This window comes from Mya arenaria, chromosome 3 (assembly GCF_026914265.1).
Source record: "Mya arenaria isolate MELC-2E11 chromosome 3, ASM2691426v1".
NCBI lineage: Eukaryota > Metazoa > Mollusca > Bivalvia > Myida > Myidae > Mya > Mya arenaria.
In genome coordinates this window covers 9,111,526-9,123,627 of record NC_069124.1, presented here as the reverse complement: position 1 = coordinate 9,123,627, position 12,102 = coordinate 9,111,526, and the positions used below count along the sequence as shown (strand labels likewise).

The window sequence follows — 12,102 nt, the reverse complement described above, 5'->3', positions numbered from 1 at the left end:
GCATGCAAATATTGTTTTCATTGTAAGCTTCTACACAAATATGCACATTTCATTTATAGTACAACCTACATTTTAGGCAATGAAATTGAAATAAAATTGTATTTGTATTTATCATTCATTTCTTTCAAGGCGTGTATTTAACCTACTTTTATAATTACTATTTACATTTGTAATCTAAAGCCTTGACTTAAATCTCGGGTAACGCAAATGTGTTTACCAAGGGTGACAAAGCCCTTCATTACGCAAAACTGATCAACAATCAAGACAAAGACGTATTGTCCTTCGTTTAACCAATGAAAATTGAACAGAAAACTAGAAGGAAGATGTCTTAAACGCACATACCACAATTAAGGATACAAATATGTATAGTATTTGTGTAGAAAGTAGGGCGATTATTACCATCAAATGTTTTGCTTTGTGTTTATAATGAACTAATTTGTAGTACATAAAGAGTAATATTGCTGACTTTGATTAGTGATAAAACCCTTTGAACGTCATTCAAATAAGCAAGTACAAATACGACACTGAATACGTTTATATGTATATCAAATGAAGTTATTCTCTATTCGTAACTTAAGACATGATGCAAGCTCACGTGTGTTCGTCTTACTTTAATGATCCATCATATCTTTGACAATATTGTCTTGTGGCTTATCAGTCGCTTCTTCTCAATGTTATCATAGTTGTATGCCGCTTTCCATGTCTAATTAGTCCGTTGAGAATACAGAGACCTACTATATATGAAAAATCTTGCTATGATCTGGGTTTTAATGTAAACGGATCAAACCGTAAAAAATATTTAAAGCTATAGAGAGGGCATACAATACAACAAATACTTATTGTATGTCAATATATAAAAAATCTAAGTTAAATTGTTACACTCGTTATTACAACACTGGTAAAAACATTGTTTCCATTCTACCACACAAATATAATGATCTCATTTAGAATACATCCTACATTTTCAGCATACAAAATTGCAGACAGACACTCATTAAGTACATGGATTAATCATTAAGAATTTTTACTTTGTCCGTTATGTCTACACTGCGATGAAGTAGAAGACTATGAACACTTTTTTTCTTAAATAACGCACTTTGTCGTTGTTCTGGTGTGATATAAAGGACGATTTTAAAAGATGCGGAATACAGAAAAATCTTAAAATAAAATATTGTCATAGGCTATACAATTGATCAGGAAGAATATAATAGTGTAAACATTATTTTAATTCAGATTTCTAACAGTATTGACAAGACCTACTTCATTTGTGAAAAAAGATCGAGTCAGATAAATATTATGTACTATCTAGCACATTGCATGATTGTTTTGTTGCAGCTATTTGTATTTGTTGATGTTTTATGACAAAATAAACGGATTGTCGTAGAATGGCAATTCCATGAGAAACATTTTTAGCGTTTGGGAGTGTTTAAAAGTCATCCTACGCTTCCGGTGTCATTCACAATGTGTAAGCCAGAGAGGCATTATTCTCAGTCAGTTACATGACCGAACATAATACCTAAATTATTGAAAAAGGGCTCGCTACACTCACTATGCCCATCTTAATAATTAAGATTATGTTTCATTTCATCCATCTAACTATAACGTACAATGAAGGAGAATTTGTTTCACCAAACACATGTTTAGCAAAATTCATTTTGATTTTTAAGCACATTCTATGTTTTATGACCCTGCCGTTTTGAAATAGTTTGTATTTGTTTCTGTTTGTATTTGTTTTTGTACATTCCTGGCGTGTGTTTGAACTACTTTTATCATTTTAATCTTGACTATTTGCACTTGTTAATATAATATCAGCATTTGGTTATTTTAAACATTAGTACACCTTATTGTTAAAATTCTGAAGGTAATATGAAAGATGAAAATATGGCAATATAATTAAGCAGCGAATGATTTGTTTCCTTCCGCGTTTCTTGCAATACGCAAATTGTCTGAATACAAGTTTTGTTAACCATTTGTTTTGTTTTTTCTCATTTATTTTTTACACAGAATACAAAACAATTCACATACATTAAACCATTAATAGCATTATAACTATTCTATGTTTTTTATTTATTTATAAGCCCTTATCCCCCTCCTACACACACGCACGCCTGCACACAAACGCACACAAACACACACGCATCCATTCACACGTACACATTCTTTCAGTCTCTCAAGCTTCTAGCTTGTTATAGTTGTAGTTAGTTATACATATTTAAAGGTGGAAAGGTAATAATAATCAATTATTGTTATAATTTGCTGAATCACATACTGGTTATAATGAGTAATTTATGACCGTATTATACGTTATGTTAGAATGCTGAATTTACTTTTATCTAAGGATCGAGGTTTAAAACTTTCCATTTCTTCTCGTGGGTATCACATTTATCGTTCAACAGTGCAATTTGCGATTCAATTCTTTTTCTCAATGTCAAATACTGTTTGTATGAGTTAAAAGTCGGTATAGTGTTTTTATATTTCATAGAAAAGATATAAAATTTCAATAACACAATTAAGAAATTACATATGACTGTGTATCTTCCATTTCCCTGAATGCCTACACATGCTTCTTGTTTTTTTATCATAATATGTATGGATTGCGAAGCTATATAGATGTTAAGTTCTTCCCATAAAGGTTGTATCTTCTGGCAGTCCCAGAATACGTGTTCTATTGTTTCTGTTTCTATGCTACAAAAGTTACATAGAGGTGTTGATTTTATTTTACATTTATAAAGGTATTTATTTGTCGGTATTATTCTTAATAAAAATTTATACTGAAAACTGCGCAGACACGTGTCTATTGTAGTAATATATGTTTGCCTGTAAATTGACTGCCATTTTTTGTCGTCATCTAAACTTGGAAATAATGTTCGCCATTTACTTTCTGACGCCGGTTTTAAAATATCACTTTGCTGTAATGAATAAAGGAATTTATTAGTCTGTTTCGATTTTAGTAATTTATCAGTTAATTTATCTTGTGGTATTTGGTTAATCGTTTCTGACATAAGTTTCGTTTTTAATGATTCTGGTATTGAATTAACAAGTGTTAGATATTTCAGAAAATCTTGTTCATTAAGGTCATACAGAAATCTAAGTTCATTAAACTTGTAGTAGGCCTTTGCTCTATAATCGTAAATGTGTTCAAATAGCTTAATACCCTTCTGATACCATTCTTTATAAAAATAGGTGCGACCATTTTGTTTTAGTAATTTGTTATTCCATATCACCATTTTGCTTATAGTAATTTTATTATTTTCATCGTGATTACTTTTAATATTTACCCACGACTTCAATACGTCGTTCAAAAAGGTTTTTTCTTGAGAAATGTGTTTAATTTCGTTTTGGTCTAGATTGGATTCAAAAATAAGATCGTTTCCATATTTCTTTAGTTTTTCGTGCATAAATATTTTCCAATCCCCATTATTATTTGGGTCTAGATATCGTTTAATCTATAGAGATTTTAGTGAGCCTAGGAAGTGTTCTATATCTGTTAATTTTAGGCCTCCATATTCATAGTTTTGACATATTATATTTCTTTTAATCTTGTCAGGTTTATTGTCCCACAAAAACTCAAAAACTGCTTTTTTAATGTCGTCAATTGTTTGTTTACTTGGATTAGGAAGAACCGCAAAAGGGTATATAAGTTTCGGAAGTGCAAAGGTTTTAACGACCGTAACTTTTCCCATGAGTGTGAGCTTTCTGTGCTAACCATTTGTTACTAATCAGATATGAAATCATTATTTTCTTCCTTCTTATTATAAATTATGAAACTAAACATTGTTTACAAGATGCCGGTTAATAGAAAATACTTATTATACATCTTTTTGGTTCTTCCCCGCGGGTCCCACGAAAAAAAGCTTTGATATGTATAAACGAGGCAGAATCATCAAGGATTACAGCATTGGACCTTCACTTACTCTCGACATCAGACCGCCCGAGAATTAAAGACACAGACATGTTTGTCAGTATTCTGTTTGCGGCGTTAATGATGCTGGTTTCGGCAGAGGAAGACATACCTTACATTACGAGTCGTTTCAGCTACGAATATAGTGTGATAAGCAAACTTGTTGAGCTGGAAAACGACAAAAAGGAACTTGGTACAAGGATAAATGTCTTGACGAGCGAGCTGAATGGTATGATGAACTTTCAATTAAAATAAATGTTGACAAGTAGCCTGATATATGTACATGTATTTATTGCGCCTTTAAAATAAATGTTCATAATCGATAATTACTTGATTGATTTTACAATCATGTTAATACAGCAAGTTATTATTACAATCATTTTTTTTCTTTCAGACAGCAGACACGACTTCTCTCTTTTGAACGCAAGTCTACAAGCCATTATACAAAGAGGACGTATGTCATCTGGGAGCACCTATGTTCGATGGGGAAAGAGCGACTATCCGTCAAATACCGGTTCGCGCGCCATATACAAAGGGTATGTGGCTGGCGGCTATTTCTCGCACGTTGGTGGAGGCAGTGAATATGTTTGCCTTCCCGATGACCCGATACACGGCGACGATATAACTGGTGGTGGTAGAAGCTTGATTTACGGAACTGAATATCAGACAAGCGGCACGAGCAAATGGGCGGACGAAAACAATCACGACGTACCTTGCGTGACCTGCTACACGCCGAGTTCAAGTGTTTTGATGATTCCTGGCAGAAACCGTTGCTATGAAGGATGGAACCTTGAGTATTCAGGATACCTGATGTCGAGCTATTATAACCATGCATCACCAAAAAACTATTTATGTGTGAATGAATACCCAGAACACCTTCACAGTGGCTTTGGTGACGAGGACGGGGCGTTATTGTACTTTGTTGCAGCACGATGCGGGTCACTTCCATGTGATCCGTATATTGACAATGGCGAGCTCACATGCGCTGTCTGCACGCTGCCACCATATTGAGATGTCCGAAACACTCGCAACTCGCCTGAGCAACTGACACATAACAAACAGATCCTAGTTAAAAAGCTACCTACAAGAGACCGTTAAAATATTCCAAATTCCTGTTTTTGTTCTTAAGCAGCGAACGATCTCATTTGTAACACTATTTCAGTTCGATACAAAAGTGACTTTAAAGTATCAATGTAAAACATGTATTTACATTGTTCTTTAAAAAAGGAAAGCTGCTGGTGTTTTATTATAAGTAACGACGTTTTCCTTAAGCTCCATCACAAACATTGATACGACATGCTCATAAACAAATGCGTGAATATTTTATAAAAGAATATGATCAAAACAATAATTATACGTATAATATGAAACCATTTACCAACTATCAGTAGTTTATATATTTTCTGTTTATACATCTACATCTATCAGGAGTACCATTGATGGCATTGACGAGTTATAAAAAGAGTTGAATGTACATTTGTCTATAATTTTGATGTCTTATTGTACATGTGTGATTTTGGATTTCTAAACATTGGGTTCATTCGATCTTTATCATAACAAGTTTTTTTATGATTTCTGATTTTGTGTTTATAGAGTCCATAGCAATGGTTTTATTCTATTTTATATAGTGTTGGTATAAATCAAAGTAAGCATTAAACCATTAAAGGGATCCTCTTACGTTTCAAAGGGTCAGCTAATCTGGAACTCTCAATTTTGTGTCTCTCTATATATAATACGTTTATTTACGTCATATCAATGAACAAACATATGCAATTCTCATATTTATACAATGGAAATGTACACAGCTATTTTACTTATAAGCATGTAGAACAAAAGAGCAAGTCGTGTTGTGTGACATAAAATTGATGCTGTGAAAATAATGACCTTTTTTCAATACTTTATCAGTATTCTGTTTTAAGTTCTAAGATGCATATAAAAGTATGTTTAACGGGCGCAGCTCCTTTAACACATCGAGCTGTCACATTTAGTCACCGTGCGTTTAATCAATAAACGACTCGAAATCTTCAATCACCGTTTAGAAACACAAGTTTGCTTCAAATTGAATGCATCAAGTTTTATGTCGGTTCTTGTTCAATGTGAAAAATACAGAAACAAGCTCAGTAGAAAAAACGTTTAAACATAAACCCGGTTTAATGGCACTGGGTAAACGCCAAAGACGTAGAACACAAAAACAAAAAATCACAAACAAGAAACATGGAAGAAAGCCCATATGTATCGTTTCATAAATATTTAGTAGTGTTCGGAAATTAAGCAAATTTTACGAATGATGATTATAACGGAATTAAGTTTAAAAAGCTTTTGCATTTAGACTATTGAGTGCTACATGTATATTTCATGGCGCCCAATGCTTGGCAAGATCCACACACTATTTCTTTATTTACTTTAAATTTACGTGACCGTTTTTAACAAATAGCTTGCTTTTATGTACCCTGCAAGTTTATTCAAAGAACTATCATATCAACGCAAAAGAATTTTACTTAAAATTGTTCTGTCCTTTCTCACCAGGAGTAGGTGGGGTCAATCGTCACACGCTTTTGTTTTTGTTGAATTTTAAATTGTAGAAAAAAGTAGTTACGCACAAAATTAACCATTTCGGACTTACAATTGTTAAAATTACCCCCTACTCCCCTTCTAACACATCAATCTTAAACGTTCGGCTCTAGGAGAGGGGCGCAAGTCGAAAGGTTATGCCCCTAAGTGACGCCCCCTCTAGCTTCAAATCCTAAACCCACTAACTTATTCCTCAACTACGTGTTATATTCAGGAAGCACCTTGAAGTTGTAGTATTGAAGTTATCGCACCCAACACGTTTTCGGTTTTTGAATTACAATTTTATGTACAAAGGATAGAAATACACAGAAGAAAGGAAAGTAGAAAAAAAAATCATTTCCTGTCGGAAGCTGAATTCGATCTGGGGACCTTTTGATATTTATGCAATGAAGCTACCGCTGGACAAGACAGTTATTTCCATTTGACAGACGTTATAAAACGTTAACATTTTTTCCAATATTATTAGATTTGTTCCAAATGTAAAAATGAATGTTGTCAAAAACCAAATATGTAAGTCTTTAGTTTCAGGTAATTTGAAGTTAAGCAACCATTGCAAAGCTATCATGTTTGCTGACAGCGAATTCAAAATCTTTTTTAATCTTTATTCGTAAATATGTAGAAATAAACTGGTAACGGTAGATACTGTGTTGGTTTTTAAAGGTTTCAAACACGAGCGATTTAATATTCAATAAGTAAGCAAACATCGTGTTTTAAAAAATGGGTGCAGTGATTATTAAATACATTTCATATTGTGAGTATACCACGTGATGAATTGCGTCATAAATGCTTCATCGGAAGGCAATATATTGATTTAAATATAGAGTTTCTGAAAACACTTCGACAAAACTTTTCATAAAACTGCCGCCTGATGGAGCTTTGTGAAAATATGAGTTTGGACACTGTGTTGTTTTATTTTGTTGTCCCTACCAACAGTTGCCGCGACTGCAATTTGGCGAAGCAAAATATAGCTAAAGTAAAAAAACCCACGTTTAACACGATTATTTCTGAAATTAAAAATAAATTAATAATTGACTGACATATAATTTACAAAATGTACACACGTACATTCATGTATAGGGTAACGTTGAATATCACTTTGGAACAACCAAAACTCTCGAAAGAAATGCAATGAAGTTAACTAGCAATAAAGATGCTCAACATAACTTTCAAACGTTTTGATTTTATATATCTCCACCTCAACTTCCAGACCTTAAATGAACCGCCTTTCGGCAATTGCGAATTTTTCGATGAGCGCAACGTCTTCTGATATGTTCGGATTGAGAATCATAGCATATTAGTATACATGTAAATTGGAAAGTGTTTATCTTGTTATTGTTTGTATTGCACCAGCAGGTCTTAAAAAGCATGAATCAAAATGTCAGAAAGTTAAATGAAGTGTTGTCTTTAGCATTCCAATTTTACGTTTAAAATTGATTTTAGATTATTTTTTCCACCATTTTGTGACGTAAATTTGTGAACTGTTTCCGGTTTAAGTCGATTGATATATATATACAGAATGGATATGAAAGGATATTTGTAAGTGTATAATGCTTGCTAACAGAAGCCAGCCAGATTCTTGTCATTCCAAAGGATGAATAAAAGCAAGAGGGGACACTTTATTCTTGGAATGCTCTGCGTCTGCCAGTAACTTGTTTTTCACTTCGGACAGCTTTAAAGTTTAAATTCACTTTCAAAATTATATTCCAAATGAGGATAAAAAATAGAATATAAAAAATAGAATCACTTTTGTCTTGGACCGTTCTACATCAGCCAGTTCCTTACTTATCATTTTGGACCAATTTTAAGTTAAAATGAAGTGATGATTTAAAATATATTTAATAGATCGATGGGAAATCACGGATGCCTCTGATGCAGGTGACATTATTTGCATGTTCACAGGTTGCGATACTAAATGTCCACGTTCTTGCTTTTGAGCCAGTTTTGGAGCTATCACATCTGTTTTATTTGACACATTGTGCAACGGGGAACACAATGTTGAGCCTCATCATTTGTACCTGAAAAGCTATAGCTGTAAAACCAGAGCGTTGCATAAGACATACTAGTTTAAGGAGTTTTGAGGTTCAAAATCCATTATGAACCCTGCCTATAACGTTTTGTTAAACAGGCCCTGGAGCAACGATGAGACACCAGACATGCATATATATTTCATTTAAAAGGAAAATGTATATTCGTCCATGAAATTGGCTTTTTACCTTCAACTACAGCAAGCATGCTCCTGGCCTCATGTCTCGGTTTCGTCTCCCTTCTTCCTAGGTCCTGGTAACCGGTTATCTCCCTTGGACTTATCTACTAGCTGGGTACCAGTACCGAAAGATACCATAACACATACCACAATCAAGGATACAGATATGTATGGTATTTTAGTTAAAAGTAGGGCAATAATTACCGTCAAATGTTTTGCTTTTGCTCATAATGAAATTGTTATTTGTAATATACAAAGTGTAATGTTGCATATTTTTATTAGTATAGTAATAAAACTCTTTAAACGTCATTCCAAAAGGCAAGTACAAAAATAACACTGAGTACGTTTATTTATTCGAAACAAAGTACACCAAATGAAATTCTTCTAAACTTAGGAAATAATGTAAGCGCAAAATGAGTTCGTCTTACATGCACGATACCCATCACCTCTTTGATATTTGTGTATAGTAGCTTAGCAGTCGCTTCTTCTCAGTGTTAGCATAGATCATTCAGTTGGGAATACAGAGACCTATCAATCATCATCAATCTTGCTTCGATCTTGTTTTTAAGGTTAACGGATCAAAACCTAAAACAATTTAAAACTATTGAGAGGGCATACAATACAAGAAAATACTTATTGCATGCAAAAATGGTTTCGTTGTAAAATAGTTACACTCGTTAATACAACACACGTTACGACAGTGATTAAATCTACTGCATAAATATACAGATCTCATTTAGAATACAACCTTCATTTTCAGCCAACGAAATTGCAGACAGACACTCGTTAAGTAGTTGGCTTAATTATTAAGAATTTTCACGGGTATTTAAAGGCCCGCCAACTGCCACTCATCTTATACACACACCTTACGTCATTGACAATCTGTAAGCCAATGAGGCATTATTCGAAGCCAGTAAGATGATCTGAGGTAAAAGCTTAATAATCATATAGGGCTCGCTTGCTTCACTCACTCCGTCCATCTTAATCATTAAGATTCTCCTTCATGTCATCTTACTATTACGTACAATATAAGTAAAGATGTTTTACCAAAATTCATGTATTGCAAATTTAATAATTAATTTTAAGCTAATTTCATATTTTATGTACGTCTTATTTCGAAATAATTTGCATTTATGTTTTGTACATTCCCTGAAAGGCGCGTGTGTAACCTACTTTAATCATTTTCAGCTTCACTATTTGCACTTCCTGATATAATACGTAATTTTGAATATAAGTACATCTCAACGCTTTTGTCAAAACTCAAGTCAAAGTGTCTGCTCAAAAATAGATAAATAGTTCAAAACAAAAGGTAAAATAAACAAATGGCAATCTAAATAACGCAGTCAATAATTTCTTTCCTTCCGTGTTTATTGCAATACGCAAATTTTCTTGTTACAAGTTTTGTTAGTTTTTGTTTTTATAAGATATAAAATCTTTAAAATCGTTTTCTTCCTTGTTTATTTCAAACAGTGAAACTAAACACTGTTTACAAGATACCGGTCAATAGAAAACATTTATTTAACACATTTTCGGTTCTTCCCCGCGTTACCCACGAAAGGAAGCTTCGATTTCTATAAAAGGGACATAATCTTCAAAGATTACAGCATTGGATCTTCACTTACATCAGACTGCACGAGAATGAAATACAGGGACATGTTCGCTACAATTATGTGTGCGGCGTTATTAATGGTGGTTGTGTCGGCAGAGGAAGACATACCGTACATTACGAATCGCTTCAGCTACGAATATAGTGTGATAAGCAAGCTTGTTGAGCTGGAAAACGACAAAAAGGAACTTGGTGCAAGGATAAAGGTTTTGACGAGCGAACTGAATGGTACGTTGACAAGTATCCTGATATGTGTACATTTATTAATTGTGCCTTTGAAATGTTTATAATCGGTAATTACATGGTTAATATCAAAGTCATGTTAATGTAGAGAGTTATTTTGACAATCTTTTCTTTTTTTCTTTAGACAGCAGACACGACTTTTCTCTTTTGAACGCAAGTTTCCAAGCCATAATACAAAGAGGACGTATGTCATCTGGAAGCACCTATGTCCGATGGGGAAAGAGCGACTGTCCGTCAAATACAGGTACGCGCGCAATATACAAAGGGTATGTGGCTGGCGGACATTACACGCATGCTGGTGGAGGCAGTGAATATATTTGCCTTCCCGATGACCCGATACACGGCGATGACATAACTGGTGGATCAAGAAGTTTAATTTACGGAACTGAATATGAGACAAGCGGCTCGAGCAAATGGGCGGACGTACACGATCACGACGTACCTTGCGTGACCTGCTACACGCCGAGTTCAAATGTCCTGATGGTTCCCGGCAGAAATCAATGCTATGAAGGATGGAACCTTGAGTATTCAGGGTACCTGATGTCGAGCTATTATGGACATGCATCACCAAAAAACTATTTATGTGTGAATGAATACCCGGAAAACCTTGATAGTGGTTTTGGTGACGAGAATGGAGCATTACTGTACTTTGTTGAAGCACGATGCGGGTCACTTCCATGTGATCCGTATATTGACAATGGCGAGCTCACATGCGCTGTCTGCACGCTGCCACCATATTGAGATGTCCGAAACACTCGCAACTCGCCTGAGCAATTGACACATAACAAACAGATTCTAGTTTAATAGCTAGCTACAAGGACAGCGTTAAACTATCCCAAATTCTTCTGTTGTTCTTAAGAAGCGAACGATTTCATTTATAACAATTGTTCAGTTAGACACAAATGCAGCTTTAAATTATCAATGTGAAACATTTATTTTCATTTATTTAAAAAAGAAATGCTTAGTTAACTATTATACCATGAACAAAACAATTAACGTTCGTTTATACGGAAAATTTAACAACAATAAATTACTAACATTTTCTTCTTTCTACATCAACAAAGGAGTACCATTGATGGCCTTGTGTTGATACATGCTTTTCATTACTCGTTAAAAATGATTTCTGATTAGGTGTGTATTGAGTTCATAGCAGTGGTCATATGATTTAATTTTGTAATGTTTTGGCTTAAAACAACGAATGCATTATACTTTTAAAGGGACACTCTCACATGTAATAGGGTCAGCTATTTACATTCACCGTTTAGATACACACGTTTGTTTTAAAGGATTAGCAACAAAAATTTAAACAAATCAAGTTTCATGTATGTTCTTGTTCAATCCTTAGAAAGCACATATACGTATCTTTTCATAAAGATTTGGGTGTGTTCGAGCATTAAGCAAATTTAACGAATGAGGATTGTAGCTTGTTTTTGTACCTCGAAATAAGATTGAAAGAAATATTATATTTTCGCAAAAGAATGTTCAACACATCTTTTTTGGCCTTCCTCACAAGTGGGTCAACGGGGTGGGCGCACCTGGCGCGCGACTACTCAACAACTGTCCAATTTTACTTTTTTG

The 12,102-nt window shown here is 34.1% G+C and overlaps 2 protein-coding genes across 2 annotated transcripts; both read left to right on the top strand.

Moving 5' to 3' along the window:
• The first annotated feature begins 3,883 nt into the window (after nt 1-3,883).
• On the top strand, nt 3,884-5,021 carry LOC128226448 (uncharacterized). The gene is made up of 2 exons (XM_052936322.1): nt 3,884-4,130; nt 4,296-5,021. The coding sequence occupies exons 1-2, from the start codon at nt 3,953-3,955 to the stop codon at nt 4,910-4,912; spliced, it is 795 nt and encodes a 264-aa protein (XP_052792282.1). The 5' UTR covers nt 3,884-3,952; the 3' UTR covers nt 4,913-5,021.
• Nucleotides 5,022-10,175: 5,154 nt separating this feature from the next.
• On the top strand, nt 10,176-11,566 carry LOC128226612 (uncharacterized). The gene is made up of 2 exons (XM_052936571.1): nt 10,176-10,509; nt 10,649-11,566. Exons 1-2 carry the CDS (start codon nt 10,314-10,316, stop codon nt 11,263-11,265), a joined length of 813 nt encoding a protein of 270 aa, XP_052792531.1. The 5' UTR covers nt 10,176-10,313; the 3' UTR covers nt 11,266-11,566.
• The last annotated feature ends 536 nt before the right edge of the window (nt 11,567-12,102 follow it).

Bases quoted from the DNA above. Each gene is read 5' to 3' on its own strand.
- LOC128226448 (XM_052936322.1), top strand. From the start codon at position 3,953: ATGTTTGTCAGTATTCTGTTTGCGGCGTTAATGATGCTGGTTTCGGCA. The intron at 4,131-4,295 runs GTATGATGAACT...TTTTTCTTTCAG, and splicing joins CTTGACGAGCGAGCTGAATG to ACAGCAGACACGACTTCTCT.
- LOC128226612 (XM_052936571.1), top strand. From the start codon at position 10,314: ATGAAATACAGGGACATGTTCGCTACAATTATGTGTGCGGCGTTATTA. The intron at 10,510-10,648 runs GTACGTTGACAA...TTTTTTCTTTAG, and splicing joins TTTGACGAGCGAACTGAATG to ACAGCAGACACGACTTTTCT.